General features: G+C 51.3%; 1 protein-coding gene across 1 annotated transcript in view; it reads left to right on the top strand.

Moving 5' to 3' along the window:
- RERE (arginine-glutamic acid dipeptide repeats) overlaps window positions 1-15,715 on the top strand; it is a 203,985-nt gene extending 188,270 nt beyond the window's left edge. Inside the window, 16 exon segments of the mRNA XM_026715844.2 lie at window positions 389-481; window positions 1,459-1,658; window positions 2,482-2,643; window positions 4,150-4,263; window positions 5,183-5,630; window positions 5,633-5,858; window positions 5,860-6,065; window positions 6,068-6,121; window positions 6,124-6,156; window positions 6,159-6,203; window positions 6,206-6,458; window positions 7,672-7,894; window positions 8,929-9,649; window positions 10,815-10,961; window positions 12,379-12,559; window positions 12,674-15,715. Coding sequence (XP_026571629.2) covers window positions 389-481; window positions 1,459-1,658; window positions 2,482-2,643; window positions 4,150-4,263; window positions 5,183-5,630; window positions 5,633-5,858; window positions 5,860-6,065; window positions 6,068-6,121; window positions 6,124-6,156; window positions 6,159-6,203; window positions 6,206-6,458; window positions 7,672-7,894; window positions 8,929-9,649; window positions 10,815-10,961; window positions 12,379-12,559; window positions 12,674-12,707 — 3,140 coding nt within the window. The 3' untranslated portion in view covers window positions 12,708-15,715.
- The last annotated feature ends 846 nt before the right edge of the window (window positions 15,716-16,561 follow it).

Genomic DNA, 16,561 nt, shown 5'->3' with positions numbered 1-16,561 from the left:
GTGACCCTGGAACTGTGCTCAGACCCTGTTCTGGCTTGTTGGCCACCGGCCTCCCTCCAGCAGCCGAATCAGAGGTGGAGGAGGCGTGGGAGTCAGGGTCCGCATCAAGTCCCCCCATTCTGTAGACCCTGCACTCAAAAGGAGAAGAGCGATAGATATCCTGACTCCGTTTCTTTCTTTTTGTCCCCCTTCTCCCTTTTTCTCCTCTCTCTCCCTCTCCTTCTCCCTCTCTTTCTCCATTTCCTCTCTCCCTCCCTTTTTCTCTCTCTTCCTCCTCTCTCTCTCCCTCTCTGTCTCCTCTCTCTCCCTCTCCTCTCCCTTTTTCTCCCCTTTCTCCTCCTTCACTCTCTCTGTCTCTCTCCCTCACTTCCTTCTTAATTCCTCCTAGTGGATTTGAGTTCGGCCAGCGAAGATGATTTTGACAGCGAGGACAGCGAACAGGAGCTGAAGGGCTATGCATGTCGTCACTGCTTCACCACCAGTACGTATTTTTACCTTGAGGGGTTGCGTGAGACCCGTGAGCCTCCCCTGGGTAGACCAGACAGAAAACAAATTCTGCTTTATTGTTACGGCTACATCAAGAGAATCTTGCAGGGCGCGAAAGTACGAACCTCCCGCCGTCTCTTTTACAGCCTGGAAAGTTGGGAAGGTTCCCCTTGTGAACCTTTTTTTCTCCTCCGCCCGTTGTGCAGCTGAGGGCGATGCCGACTCTTATCAGACCATTTCTTCGCATCTGTTCCTCCCTCCCTGTTTCACCCACCACCCATCACCGGCCAGCCTGAACGTGCAGCTGCCAAAATTCATAGCCAATACAAGTTGGGCTCCTTGGAATCCCGGGCCCCATTCATAAGAGAAGGTTGAGCCGTTGTTTGCCTTCCCCAGAGTCCCTAGGCTTCCCTCGGGCCTCTGGGAGGGCAAAAACGGCCTCGCCCAGGGTCCGGAGGGCCTCCGGAAGCCAGAAACGGGCCCACAGGCCCTGCGCTTACCTGCAGAGTTCAACTACCGGTTTGGCAAACCAGATGTAAGTTTAACATCTGATTCGCTTGAACCGGTCGAATCTCACCCCTGAACCCGACTCTAAAGCCCCCTCTGGTTCCTAACCCCCCTGCCCCCCAGTTAAAAGTAGAATCTTCTTCCCCCTCCCCGTATAATCCGTCATATGGTCCAATCAGGTCCCAGTCCAAAAGTTGTTTGGTCTCCGATCCCACCTCCGTGCACCTGGTGGGAAAGTCCTTGGTTCCCAGAAGAAAGAATTTTTATTACGGCAACAATCCCCATCACCGCTACCTCTTCCTCTCCTTTCCCACAGCTCGACTCTCTTCTCGCTGTGGCAGCCCTGAAAGGGGCAGGAGAGAGAGAAAAATGGCTCCAGGGTTGACACTCCCCTTAAATCTGTGGTTCGTTCTTCCGGGGTTGATGGCATCTTCCCCCTCCCCCACCCCATTTTTTTTTTAACAGCCTCCAAGGACTGGCACCACGGGGGCCGGGAAAACATCCTTCTCTGCACGGACTGTCGGATCCACTTCAAGAAGTACGGAGAACTCCCTCCCATCGAGAAGCCGGTCGACCCACCGCCCTTTATGTTCAAGCCAGTCAAAGAGGAAGATGACGGTCTCAGTGGGAAGCATAGCATGAGGACGAGAAGGAGTCGTGGCTCGGTAAGCCCATTTTTGCGATGAAGTAACAGGATAACACAGTAGAAAGGGACGTTGGAGGTCTTCTATTCCAACCCCCTCCTCAAGCAGGAAACATATACCATGTCAGAAGAACGGCTGTCTAGCTTCTTCTTAAAAACCTCCGGTGATGAAGCATCCACAACTTCTGAGGGCAACTTCTGTTCCATGGGTTGGTTGTTCTCACCGTCAGAAAGTTTCTCCTTATTTTCAGGTTGAATCTCTCCTTGTTCAGTTTCCATCCATTCTTCCTTGTCTGGCCTTCAGGTGCTTTGGAGAATAGCTTGACCCCCTTCCTCCTCTCTGGGGCAGCCCCTCAAATATTGGAAGGCTGCTCTCCTGTCTCCCCTGGTCCTTCTCTTCACCAGACTAGCCAAGCCCAGTTCCTGCAACCGTCCTTCATATGTTTTAGTCTCCAGTCCCCTCATCATCCTTGGTTGCTCTTCTCTGTAGTTTTTCTAGAGTCTCGACATCTTTTTTATAATGTGATGACCAAAATTGGACGCAGTACTCCAGGTGTGGCCTTACTAAGGCTTTACAGAGTGGTATTAGTACCTCCCTTGATCTTGATTGTATCCCTCTGTTGATGCAATTTAGGATTGCATTAGCTTTTGGGGCTGCTCTCCCAGAGACCCCACTAAGTTTGGATCCTGACTTGAATTGTCCCTGATGGAGTCCCAGCAGTCACGTGAGCAATACAAGATGGCTTTCAGGGAGAATTAAAGTCCATTTATTTGCCTTGCCAGCCAACGATCAAGCTTCCCAGAAGCAGCCTTTGATCTTGCCTTTCCCTCTTTTTAACCAGCAGATGTCTACACTTCGCAGCGGCCGTAAGAAGCAACCCACTAGCCCAGACGGGAGGGCCTCGCCCATCAACGAGGACATCCGATCCAGCGGCCGTAACTCGCCCAGCGCGGCCAGCACATCCAGTAACGACAGCAAAGCGGATTCAGTCAAGAAATCCACCAAAGTATGTCGTGTGACGAGAGTTTTGGCCTTCTTTCCCATCAGGGGTCAGATCAGGTTGAGGCAGAAGACGAAAGGTTTGCTCCCTTCTGGCAGCTCTGTGCATGCGCACACTGGGAACAGGCTCCAGCTGCTCTTCTTCCCCACTGATGTCTGACTCCAAAGGCAGCTGATAACTGTCACATGGCCCTGTCCCCATCTCTGCTTCCGAGGCAGAGCCCTCGTCCGAGCCGTCCTCAGCCTCCAGGACTGGCCCAGGTTCTTCCCCAACCTCCTCACTACTGTCTGACTCTGCTCCCAGCTCCGCTAGCCACCGGCGGGCAACAACACCCCTGGTGTGGTTAGGCCTGAGTGTGAAGCCTTTGGGAAGCAAGATTCCCTGGCAAGCGCTAGCCCTGTCCCTGCCCTTTAAACCAGGCTTGTCCAACCCGCGGCCCACGGGCCGCATGCGGCCCAGGTCGCCTCATAATGCGGCCCAGTGCCCACCCCAACCTTCGTGCCAGAGCCAGCGAGGAGGAGGAGGAGAGGCAGGTGCGAGGCGGGGCGAGGCGAGCACCAGGCCAAGCAGCAAGAGAAAAGGCAGGCGCCGTCAGAGCGCCACCTCCTGCTGTTGCCGCCGGCGACACCGCCGCCACTTCTGCCCCCGCCGCCGCTTCTGCCCCCACTACCGCTTCTGCCCCCGCTTCTTCCCCTCTGCCGCTTCTTCCCCCTGCCGCCGCTTCTTCCCCTCTGCCGTTTCTGCCATGCGCGCTTCTTCCCCGCCACCGCTGCTGCTTCTGCCCCCACCGCCGCTGCCCCGTGGCGGGGAAGAAGCGGCGGTGGTGGCGCGAGGCAGAAGCAGAAGCAGCAGCGGTGGCGGGGAAGAAGCGGCGGCACGGCAGAAGCGGCAGCGGGCAGAAGCAGCAGCGGTGGCGGGGGAGGCTTCTGCCCCACCGCTGCTGCTTCTGCCCCACCGCCGCTGCCCCGTAGCGGGGAAGAAGCGGCGGTGGTGGCGGCGGGGCAGAAGCAGCAGCAGAAGCAGCAGCGGTGGCGGGGAAGAAGCGGCGGCGGCGGCAGAAGCGGCAGCGGGGCAGAAGCAGCAGCGGTGGCGGGGAAGGCTTCTGCCCCACCGCTGCTGCTGCTTCTGCCTTCCAGTCCTGCCTCATCCAGCTGGGCCATTTGCAGGAGGAGAGGTAGTTGTGAGGTGGGCGAGCTTTTCCCCCCTCCTCCCAAAAAAAAATTTGGCCAGAAAATAAACTGTGATAAAAAAACTGTGATAAAAATAAATAATTTTTAATAAATAATTAATAATAAATAATAAAAACATCTCACTAACTTCATTTCCAAATAAATTTAATATGTTAACTATGTTTTCTATGGTTTTTGGGATGATCAGGTATACGTTACTGTTATTTTATTTTATGTGCGGCCCAAACCAAATTTTCATCTTCTAATGTGGCCCAGGGCAGGTGAAAGGTTGGACACCCCTGCTTTAAACCATGTTCCTTTTTTCCCCCCCCTTCTGTGGCAGAAGGTTAAGGAAGAGGTTTCCTCTCCTCTCAAGAGCTCCAAGAGGCAGCGAGAAAAGGCAGCGTCTGACAGCGAGGAGCCTGACCGCATCAATGCCAAGAAAACCAAAACCCAGGTGAGTTCCCTGGAGAAGAAGCCGCCGGCACTAGGCTGGGGGTGGAAGCCGCCTTGAAACCAGGGTTAAATTTTCAGATCCAGCCCCATGGCGGTCTTCCCAAAGGGCACCGGGGTGGGTTGGATTGTCCTTCAGGCTGTTGCTCTCCAGGGGTGACACGGTCCGATGGAAGCGAAGAGAGACCCCTTGGGGGCCTGGGATGGCTCCCCTCTGCCTCCATGGCAGCCCTCTGGAGCAGGGGTCACCCATCTTTTGGACCTTAGGGACCACCAAACTCATAATATTAAATCCCGCGGATCAGAGACCCTGGGAAAATCCCCCCAAAAGTCTGCAGGAAAATTCCCCACCCGGTTTTTCCTACTGATCGTTTTTTATTTGGGATCGCAGGATACCATCCCAAGCTCTGTTCTCAGGGGGGGAGAGACTTTTGGCTTCACGCAAGGAAAGCAGCAGAAGTCTTTCTTTCTCTCCCCTAAACTCTGTCAGAAATGAGTCTTGGCCAGCACAGCCTCTTGGAGCAGGAGGCCCTGCAGGGTCCCAAAGACTCATTTCTGGCGGAGTTTGGGGGAGAGAAAGAAAGACTTTGGCTGCTTTCTTTGCATGCAGCCAAAAGCAGAAGAAGAAAAAAGCGGAAAGAAGCAGCCCGGTGGCTGGGCGAGGTGTGTGGGGTGAATGGGGCAAGATCCCCCCTCCGCCCTTTCCCCTCTCCCCTCACTACCCTCTGTTGTTCGCAATGCAAGCGATGCAAGCCTTGTGTTCCCGTGCAGACTGGATTAATTGCTTTGGGAGTGATATTTCTCTGCGGATCACGGAAGTTTTCTCACGGACCACCAGTGGTCCCCGGTCCGTTGGTTGGCAACCCCTGCTTTGGAGGATCCAACCTTCTGGCATGTCCTCCCCTCCTTCTCCCCCGCCGTAGGAGATCAGCCGTCCCAACTCGCCCTCGGAGGGCGAAGGGGAGAGCTCCGACAGCCGCAGCGTGAACGACGAGGGCAGCAGCGACCCCAAAGACATCGACCAGGACAACCGCAGCACCTCGCCCAGCATCTCCAGCCCGCAGGACAATGAGAGCGATTCGGATTCCTCGGCCCAGCAGCAGCCGTCTCTCCAGGCCCCCAACGGGCCGGCTCAGCCTCCGGGGCCCCTCCCAGCGCAGCTGCCCTCCTTACCGGCCGGCTCCAGCCTCCTCCCCTCTTCCACCGTCGTCCCGCATGACGTCTCCCCTCCGGGAGCTCAGCCGCCCAGCCAGCCTCTGGCCCCGGGCCTCTCTCACTCGCACATCCAGCAGGGCCCTTCGTTGCACCCGCCCAGGATGCCTTCCCCTCCTCACCCCTCCCTGCAGCCGCTCGCTGGGGCTCCCGGCCAGCCCCGCCGCACCCTCAGCCGCCCCTCCACGGCCCGATCCAGGCCCTCCCACACGGGCTGCAAGCACAGCCCCTCCTGGCGCACCCGGCCCCTGCGCAGCCCTTCGTCCTGCCTCCCCAGGCCTTGCCAGCCTCCGCTTCGCAGTCTCAGGGTCCTCTGCCTCCCCCGGCCCACCCTGCCCTGCAGGTCTCCTCGGGCCAAGTGCCCTCCTCGTCCCCCTGTCTTCCCAGTGCCCCGGGAGCAGCCCCTGCCCCCCGCCCCCATGGCCATGCCCCACATCAAGCCCCCGCCCACCACGCCCATCCCGCCTCTCCCCACGCTCCCTCCCCACAAGCACCTCTCGGGCCCTTCGCCGTTCTCCATGAACTCCAACCTGCCTCCGCCGCCGGCGCTGAAGCCCCTCAGCTCCCTCTCCACCCACCACCCTCCCTCCGCGCACCCCCTCCCCTGCAGCTGATGCCCCAGAGCCAGCCCCTGCAGCCCTCCCCCGCCCAGCCCCGGTCCTCACCCAGAGCCACCCGGCTCCTCCCAGCCTTCTTTCGCCCAGCACCCCTTCGTCCCTGGAGGGCCGCCTCCGCCACGCCGCCTTCCTGCCCGTCGACGTCCACGCCGCCCTCGGTGCCCAGCGCCCCGAGCCAGGGGGCTGTGCCCAGCTCGGCCTGCGGCGGAAGTGTCCCCGTGGTGACCCCCTGCACCATCCCCTCCATCCAGATTAAGGAGGAGGTGCCCGACGAGGTCGAGGAGCCCGAGAGCCCACCTCCTCCCACCCGGAGCCCCTCGCCAGAACCCACCGTGGTGGACACGCCGAGCCACGCCAGCCAGTCAGCGAGGTGAGCGGGCCATCTGGTGGTTATTGCTTGGAAATGTGGAGCACCCTCTTCTCCCCACCCCCCCAAAAAAAAATTCATCCCCACCTAGCCCATCTTTTTAGCTGGAAGATTGATGGTTTGGGCAGGCTTAGATAGCAATAGTCCTTAGACTTATATGCTGCTTCGCAGTGTTTTCCAGCCCTCTCTAAGCGGTTTACAGGGTCAGCCTTTTGCCCCCAACAATCTGGGTCCTCATTTGACCCACCTCGGAAGGATGGAAGGCTGAATCAACCTTGAGCTAGTCAGTCAGGATCGAACTGCTAGCAGTGGGCAGAGTTAGCCTGCAATACTGCACTCTAACCACTGTGTCACCACGGCAGATAGATGATAGATAGATAGATAGATAGATAGATAGATAGATAGATAGATAGATAGATAGATAGATAGATAGCACTTATATACCCCTTTCTTCACAGCTCTCTTTAAGTGGTTTACAGAGTCAGCCTCTTACCCCCAACAATCTGGGTCCTCATTTGACCCACCCCGGAAGGTGGGAAGGCTGAGTCAACCTTGAGCCTGGTGAGATTTGAACTGCCAAATTGCAGGCATCCGGCAGTCAGCAGAAGCAGCCTGCAGTACTGCACTCTAACCACTGCGCCACCATGGCTCATTTGGGATGGGGTGCGAATACCGCCCCTTGTGGAGTATTCAGAAAACCATGGTTTGAATGTGGCTTAGTGCACCACGATATAAAATCTCAGGCACTTAACGATCAAGACTGAATAACCCGGAGAAAAATCATTGAAGTAATACGCCCCCAATCGTTTTTCCAACTGGTGTCCCACTAGAGGGGAGGAAGATTTAACAGATCCCATCATTTCTAGCCAGCATGATGGGAAGTTTAGTTCCAAACCTCTAGTAAGGAGTATAGTAGTCTTGTGTATATATCGATGTTTAGAACAAGGAAAGCAATAAAAATAAAGACACGTTAACAATATTGTCAGTCTCAAAATAAAAATACAGCTTGGGTCCTAAAAGGGTTCGAAGCTTCATTTCCAAATCAGGGGGGAAAAAGCTAATTTCCTTTACTTAAATTATTTCTGGGTTTTATGCATTCCTGGCTATGGTTTGTTTCAGATCTGTGACAATCTCTCTTAATGCTTAGGATCCCTCTGCTTTTTCCCGCACCCGTCATTTTCGTTAAACTCATCCTCCTCTCCCGCCCGTCCCGCAGGTTTTACAAGCACCTGGACCGCGGCTACAACTCCTGCGGGAGGACGGATCTGTACTTCATGCCGCTGGCCGGCTCCAAGCTGGCGAAGAAGCGAGAAGAGGCGATCGAGAAAGCCAAGCGGGAAGCGGAGCAGAAAGCAAGAGAAGAGAGGGAACGGGAAAAGGAGAAGGAGAAGGAGAGGGAACGAGAACGGGAGCGTGAGAGAGAGGCCGAGAGGGTAGCGGTAGGTTTTGTCTTGTCTGTGAAGGTGGTGTGGTAGATTTGAATCAGACCCCCAAGAAGGAAAGGAGACCCACAACTTCTGAAAGTTTCACTCATTAGTTGTTCTCACTGTCAGAAAATTCCAGATTGCTTCCCTCCTTGCTTAGTTTCCATCCATTGCTTCTTGTCTTGCCTTCTGCTGCTTGTGGCAGCCCCTCAAATATTGGAATACTGCTATCATGTCATCTCATACTCCATCTTTTCTCTAGACTAGACATACCCAATTCCTGCAACCATTCCCCATATCGTGTTGTCTCCATGCCTTAAATCATCTTAGTCAGTACCTCTCATGGAAGAATTGGGAGGGTAGGTCTTGTGGCCGGCCAGCGGAGCTGGTGGCAGACTCGGACAGGGAGGAGGTTGGGGAGGAACCTGGGCCAGTCCTGGAGTCTGGGGAAGGCTCTGACGAGGGCTCTGCGTCAGAGGCAGAGATGGAGCTAGGGCCGTCCGACAGTTATCAACTGCCTTTGGAGTCGGAGATCAGTGGGGAAGAAGAGCAGCTGGAGCCTGTTCCCAGTGTGCGCAGGCACAGAGCTGCCAGGAGAAGGGAACAGTTAAGGAACAAGGGTCGACTCGGGAGTAAAGGCACAGGTGGATGGTGAATGGCCCATCCCATAGGGAATAAAGAGCAAAAAGGGGAGTGGTATTTGCAGGAGACAATTAGTTCATTTAATTAGGGTGAAGATCTGTTCATGACTCCTTGCCAAGTATTTTCTAGTACAGCGTTGCGCTTGGAAGCTATCGGCCTGGCAATTCTTCAAGCCTGATAAGGTCTGTGTTTGCAATTCAACCTTGAAAGACTTTGTGCCGCGACTTTGCTGGATGTGAATGAGAGGAATTCACGTTAGCCTCAATAAAAAGGGTTTTTTGTCCGGATGAGGAATCTGCTTTGTAGTTTTGTGAAGCCTAGATCAGAACAGTAGGAAACATCTGGGCTGGGGTTTTCTTTTGGACTTTGTCCTGAGTCTCTCTCTCTCTCTCTTGTTCCTCCTGCAGAAAGCGTCCAGTTCCTCCCACGACGGTCGTCTCGGAGAATCTCAGCTGAGCGGCCCGGCGCACATGAGGCCATCCTTCGAGCCGCCCCCCACCACCATCGCGGCCGTGCCCCCTTACATCGGCCCGGACACCCCAGCCCTACGGACGCTGAGCGAGTACGCGCGTCCCCACGTCATGTCCCCCACCAACCGGAATCACCCGTTCTTCGTTCCCCTCAACCCCGCTGACCCGCTTTTGGCCTACCACATGCCGGGCCTCTACAACGTGGACCCCACCCTCCGGGAGCGGGAGCTGCGGGAGCGGGAGCTGCGGGAACGGGAGATCCGGGAGCGGGAGCTGCGGGAGAGGATGAAACCGGGCTTCGAGGTGAAGCCTCCCGAGCTGGACGCCCTCCACCCGGCCACCAACCCCATGGAGCACTTTGCCCGTCACGGAGCCCTGACCCTCCCCCCGACTGCAGGCCCTCACCCCTTCGCGTCCTTCCACCCTGGGCTTAACCCTCTGGAGAGGGAGAGACTCGCTTTAGCCGGCCCGCAGTTACGGCCCGAAATGAGCTACCCAGACAGACTGGCTGCTGAGAGGATCCACGCCGAGCGCATGGCGTCCTTCACCAACGATCCCTTGGCCCGGCTTCAGATGTTCAACGTGACGCCCCACCACCACCAACATTCCCACATCCATTCCCACCTGCATCTCCACCAACAGGATCCACTACATCAAGGTGAGGCTTCCAAGCCCGGTTCCCTGGGCTGGGACTGTCCTAGGGCCAGGAGGTTTATTCTTGGGTGGGCAGAGGGATGAGTTGCCACATCGGGATGAGTTGCCACATCGGGATGAGTTGGGTTGTCACGTCTCTCCCAGCCTGAGGCTGGCACAGTTGCTCCTCGACTGCCCTGTAATGAAGCCAACTCTGGCCTACGTCATTTACAGTCCCCTGTGACCCTGTTTTCCACCTGGGTGTGTCATAAATCAGATTCTCCAATTGAGCAGCTTCACAGACTGGGTGTCATCAATCACGTTCTCCAATTAAATATATCCCTGGGCAAAAGCTCTGGTATTTTAGTTACAATCTTTTAAAGAGGAGAGTTGGAATGTACTTTTGTTTTCAACTGCTCTGCCAGATTTCTTCCCCGCCCGCCGCCTTTTCTTTTTAAAGGCAACTATTAAAACAGGCATAGGAATGTTTGATGAGTTGACACAGTTTACAACGGCGTTGGAGGGGGGGGGAAGGGCTTATGGCCGTTTTTCACACTTAACCATTGCACTATCCCAAGGGCCAGGTGATCAGAAATTCAGCTGTCTCAGAGAAAGGAAGGTAGGAAGGGAAGGAAGGAAGGAAGGAAAGTAAAAAGAGAGAGAAAGAGTGAAAGAGAGAAAGAAAACAAAAAGGGGTAGAAAGAGGGAGAGAAGAGAGAAAGAAAAAGAAGGAAGGAAGGAAGGAAGAAAGAAAGAAAGAAAGAAAGAAAGAAAGAAAGAAAGAAAGAAAGAAAGAAAGAAAGAAAGAAAGAAAGAAAGAAAGAAAGAAAGAAAGAAAGAAAGAAAGAAAAGAAAGAAAGAAAGAAAGAAAGAAAGAATTTGTAGCTCAGGGTTGAAAGGAGGGATCTTGGTGCTCTCTGAGCTTGGTGGTTTTCTTGCAGATGTTTCATTACCAAACTAGGTAACATCACCAGTGCTAGTAAGGAGTAGGGCTTGCTCTCAGTTTATATTCTGGTGGCTTGCTTAGCAACTTAGAAATTTCAAGCTCCATTGCAGCCGTAAATTGGGGACTATGTGTCATAAGGATGATTTTGATCTGGGTTGGAAATTAAGAGTTTCTAAACAGGTGGTAATTCCTCCTTCTCCACCCCCCAACCCTTCTTTCTCCTGCCCCCCTCCCCCTTTTGCAGGCTCAGCCGGACCTGTTCACCCCCTCGTGGACCCTCTAGCCGCCGGACCACACTTGGCCCGCTTCCCTTACCCTCCCGGTACCATCCCCAACCCGTTGCTAGGACAGCCGTCTCACGAGCATGAAATGCTGCGGCATCCAGTCTTCGGTGAGTGGGGGGCAGGGGTGCAAACTGCCGGGGTTCACACAACACACCCACCTGCCCCATCAGGCCAGCCACGTTAGGCGGGAGCAGTGGGTGGATCACAGAGGAGACGGCCTGTTAAGATGGGTTTCCCCAGAAGGCTGGCTCGGTACACCCACTGGTGGGACGCAGAAGATCCCACAAGGGAATGATCCATGCTCTGCTTGCCTCCGGAGATGCCCGTCTGTCAGCACTCCAACTAACCAACTCCACACTTAATAAACTCCGAGACAATCGTTTCCTCATTTTATGAGAGTTGTCATATTGGCGCATCTGGGAGAACCCGAATCTGAGAGTTTCTGGTTTTCCCTTCCTGAAAGAGAAATCAAAGATCCATCCCCTGCACCCACCAGTCCATCCCATGGCCCAGTCAAATTGTGGCCCACCACCACGGGGTGGCTTAACCCCGAAGCTGGCTGGCTCGGGGCACTCCAGCGGCGAGCGCAGGCAAAAACCATGCATGATCGCGGATTCTTGCCTGCCGCCGAATCGCTGCAAACCGGAACTCTGAGGCTGAGGAAGGCTCAGACAAGGGCTCTGCATCAGCCTGGCAGTCCTCAGCTGCCTTTGGAGTCGGACAGCAGTGAGGCGGAGGAGCAGCTGGAGCCGGTTCCCAGCCTCCTCATGCGCAGAGCTGCCAAAAGAAAAGAAAAGAAAAATTACGAACTAAGGGTCGACATGGGAGTAAAGCCACAGTTGGATGGTGAATGGCCTCTCCGATAGGAATTAAAAGAGGAGTCAAAGGGGAGTGAGGTTTGCAGGAGACAGTTAGTTCCATTCATTCGAGTGAAGATCTGTCTTCTTACCAAGTAATTGCTGCTACAGCGCGGTGTTTGGAAGGTATCGGCCTGGCAACACTCTAAGCCTCAGTGGCCCCTCCCATAGGGATTAAAAGAGGAGCAAAAAGGGAGGGGGCTTTTGGCAGGAAACAATTCATTCGTTGCAGCAGATCTGGCTGAGCATCTCAAAGTCTCTGTGCCGAGTCCTTCCTTGTCAGCACTACATTTGCTTGGCAGCTCTGCAAGCTAGATAAGGTCCATGCTCCTAATTACCCCCTTGAAAGACTGTTTGCCAGGCCTTTGGCCGAAGGTGAATGCAAGGAATTCACCTTCGATTAATAAAAGGGGTTTTGCCGGGACAAAGAGTCTGCTTAATGCTTTTTGGGGAAGCCGAGGTCCGAACACAAATCTATGCCCAACTGGAGCCATCCCCCTGCAGTCACTGCCCTCCAGGTGCAGAGTCACATGTCCTTGACTCTGAGAAAAAATGTTGTTGTGTCTAATCTTCTACCCAACTACGAAATTCCCCCTCCCAGATTCCCAGGCACTGAATGTGGCGGGTTCGAAGCTTCCAAGGCTGACGCTCTCCCTCTTTTTCCCAGGTGCCCCCTACCCGCGTGACCTCCCCGGTGCCATCCCTCCTCCCATGTCAGCAGCCCATCAGTTACAAGCTATGCACGCCCAGTCGGCAGAACTTCAGCGACTCGCCATGGAGCAGCAGTGGCTTCACGGGCACCCCCACATCCACGGGGGCCATCTTCCCAGCCAAGAAGACTATTATAGGTAAAGGGGCGCCTGCGTGGGGGACACACCCACCCCGCTCCCTGGCCGCTTCCAAAAAGAGGCCTTCCCCCTCCGCTTTCTTTTCACTTCCTGCTTTTTTTCTTCTTTTTCCAGCCGCCTGAAGAAAGAGGGCGACAAGCAGTTGTAATACCTTATTTATTTGTGACGCTGACTACTCAAGTTCCTAGTCCTCGTGGGGGAGCCGTGGAATGTGTTTAATCTCAAGAACTGCTGACAAGCAAAAAAGAAAAAAAAAACGAATTCTCTTCCGGGGAGGACGTTTTTCTCTCTTTTTCACGCGGAAAAAAATAACAACACCACACAGCAGCCCCCAAGCCCATAACGTTTCGCCCGAAAGCCCAGACCTCACGAGACGTGAATCGGTGCATATGTTCTATATAGTATTCATTTGTAGGAAACATTTCTCTAAAGACCAGTTCAGGAGTCTACTTGCATGACTAAACCTGTTAAAAGGCCTTTTTTTTTTCTTTTTTTTTTGGTTCTTGGTTGGTTTTTTTTTTGGAATGGGAAGAGGAGAAACAAAACAGAAACGGAGAGAAATTAATCCAAATAATTTCCTCAGGCGATCTTGGGGACTATTGGTTTGGTATGTTTTGGCCGTTGGGTATTCTTTTGATTATTTTATTTTCATTTTGAGTAGGTGCTAGTTTCAGGTTCACAACCTCTAATGCCAGCCACTGGTGCAAACACACACACACATATATAGATATATACTTACAAAAACAAAAAACCCCCCTGAGAATTGCAAGTAGTGGCTTTACAACCTCTGAAAAAAAAAATCCAAGTGCTATAATAAGAATTTTAGAAAAGAAAAAAAAATCTACTTTTATTTTAATACATTGTAGGCAAACTTCATAATTTTAAAAGAGAGCTTTGCAAGCATGGCTTTTTAAGTCTGTAAATAACTTTTGGGGAGGGGTTAGCGGTTTTTAAAAAGATGATTATAATTTCATGAATTTTCCTGATTATTAATATTATTATTTTTTTTGGCCTCTTCTTCTCCAGCCCCAACTCCTTCCTCATCATAAAATCATCTTTACTTCTTAACCCGGTGTTCACAAGAATATAAACTTGATTTTTTTAAACAAATAAGAAGAATATATATAAGCGGACCCTTTGATTCATGAAAAGGGAGCAGCATAGTTAATTTCAGAACGGCTGGTGGGAGCGCAAGCATAAAAAAAAGTTGCAGGGATAATAATATTTTTAAAAAGTGGGGTTTTTTTTGCATACACATTACGTGTGCAAGGTTCTTTATTTAAATACTTTCGTTCCATAAAACGTTCTCCTCGTTCTTCCTACAGTAGCTGGTTGTGTTACAAAGCAGTTGTTTCAGCTGGAAGTCACATCTCTCTTTCAGGTTTGTGGGTACATCACCTCGTCTCCAGGTGTGTCTTTACATATTACACTCCTTTTCCTGATTTTATTTTATTTTTTTTTAAATCCCAACAACGTAGGAACATTTGAAGTATTTTTTGCTTTTCTTAGCTTTGGGCCTGTGGATCGTTTCAGCCAGCCCATAAATTTAAATCTCAGTAATTTGAGAGAAGCTAAAAAAATGGAGCGGTAGGTTATGCAAAATGCAGGTTTTTCTGGGCTGGCTGTAAATATCATTTTAAGTCGTCCGTGGACACAGTTGTGCAAGCAAATTTCTCTCCACCCCTCTAGCCTCAGTTTATCCTCTGGGTTGTGGGGTAAAAATCAGAATTTTGGCAACACTCAGGAACAGTTTGGCTTTTTCGCAAGAACATTTACGCTGGCGTCCCAACTAAGTTGGGATCACGCTGAAATCTTCACCCTTTCCACGTCAGACAAACTATTAAATTGGGAGGCGATAACGAAATGTGTTTCACCTGTTCCCTTTTCGTTGCTCCTATCAGAGGCCTTTGCTGTGCGGTGTATCTCCCCTCCCTCTTATTTTTTGTGGGGGAAGCCAAGATTTCTGGTGCAAAGGCCATTTTAAAAATAAAGCCACCTGTTTTCTCAGGATATCCTCTCCATCCTTCAACATCCCCCTCCTGAGCAGTTTGCAGCCCTGCCCATCATCCTTTTCGCTCTAAAGGTTAAAATAAAAAAAATTCCCAGCACCAACCTGCATCTCGGTTTCACAGGATAGATTTAGCTTGGCGCGGCGGTGGGGAGAAGGAGGATCTTTTGAGCTGATCATACCCAGCCCGGAATTAAACCTCAATCCACGTTGGAGATCTGATGGTCCTGCCTGTCTTAATGCAAAGATGAAAAAACAGTTGAATTCATCCTTCAGCGGAAGAGAATGGGATTGAGAAGCAGGAAAAGCGTTTATTTTTATTTATTTTTTTTGCAAGACAGATGCAAGCAAAAAAAAACATGTATTTTTTTCCCACCGATGAGCAAGACAAACTAAAAAGAAGTGGAGGAATCTTGAAAAGTTCAGCCGCTTTTCTGGAATGGAAAACGCTAAAGGAAAAAAAAAAAAAGCAGAATAGCTCCCCATAATTGTGAAGATTTTTCTTCCGTTGCAAGAGAAATGTAAAATCTATCAACAGGTAAACCTCAAGTTTTCAAGGGATCTACCCAAGTGTAAGATCCCTGTTTGGGGAAACTCGGACAACAGAAGTTGCATTCTCAAGTCGAAGATCAGCCTGTTGAACTCCCACCAACCTCCTTTCTTTTTCCTCCTTAATTTTCCAGTTAATATTTTGAATCATTCCAGGGTGGGGAAATCTTTTAACTCACAGTGTTACGTCTTCCCAATCTCCTTCCGCCTGTTGCAATTGCCTGATATTTTCTTTGTGGTTTTTACCACTTCTCGGTTTTTGTTTTGTTTAAACAACACATTTCTTTTTTTTCTTCTCTCGTTCTGGTTGCCCACTCTCCCACTTTGGGGCGGGTGATGATTTTTGTTGGGTTTGTTTTATTTCACCAACCCTGTCTCTTGTTCAGTGTTGTCCTTATTCAAGCTCTCCCTTCTGACAACTACGTTTATATATATCTTGAGGCTTAGTGTATATATATGAGTAGTTCGCCATGGGATAACACAGTGTAAAGCAGGATATAGGAAAACCCAGGAGTTGTGAATTCTGTGTTCTCTCCATTTGAGTATTTTGTAATTTTTTTGAAATATTTGTGGACATAAATAAAAACCGAGCTACACTACCTGCCCCTTTTTGCCTTTTCTTTGTACGTGTGTATGTGGGGAGGAGGGGGGGGGTTGAGGGTGTGTAAAACCTGGAGTTCACACATGAAAGAGGCCATTTGCACTTCCGACACCCGTTTTGTCCACCGTTAAGAAGCAAACCAGCAGTCAAGGTAAGAGGGTTTTTAGAAGGGATGATGGATGGTTTTGAGCTGGCAAATATTCTGAAAATAATACTAAGAGCATGAAAATAATAATCTCCAGGATGCTTAAGAGTCCTGTTTGGAGAGAAATGGGGAGTTTAGATAGAAGTGTTTAGAAATGGGGGGTTGGAGATCAACACTTTTTTCCCCTTCTTTTTCCCCTTTTCTATACTCCCCTTATTTTTCCTATTTGCTTTTGCATTTAAAATTATAAACTAATAACAACTGGAAACAATGAAGAAACGAGGAGTGGGGGTATTTGAGGCTGCTCCTTGGTTGAAATGTCAAAACACTTGCGATGTATAAAAATCTCCCTCCCCAGATCTACTCTAGAGCTTGCAATCTGCAATATTTTTATTTCAGTGTAATTTATTTAGATATTATATTTTAAAACTGCCCATTTCCCTGGGAGTGCAGAGTGAAGAGGTTTTTGAGGGCCAGTGCAAGCTCGCCCTGTTCCCAAATGCCAGCTTAAAATAATGATATTTTTCTTAATTTATCAGACCCAAACACCCTAAGTCTGCATGCCTGTGTGTGTGTGCGTGTGTATACACACACACACACACACACATACCCTGATTGAAACTGCCTGTATCCTAAGACACTAATTTTACTCGTTTGTTTGTTTCTTAGATTTATTGGCTGCCCGTCTTAACCACAGAG

This window comes from Pseudonaja textilis, chromosome 18 (assembly GCF_049901715.1).
Source record: "Pseudonaja textilis isolate UNSWEBS1 chromosome 18, rPseTex1.2, whole genome shotgun sequence".
NCBI classification, from domain to species: domain Eukaryota; kingdom Metazoa; phylum Chordata; class Lepidosauria; order Squamata; family Elapidae; genus Pseudonaja; species Pseudonaja textilis.
Note: the sequence above shows the minus strand (reverse complement) of the source record. Positions and strands in the feature narration are given on the sequence as shown.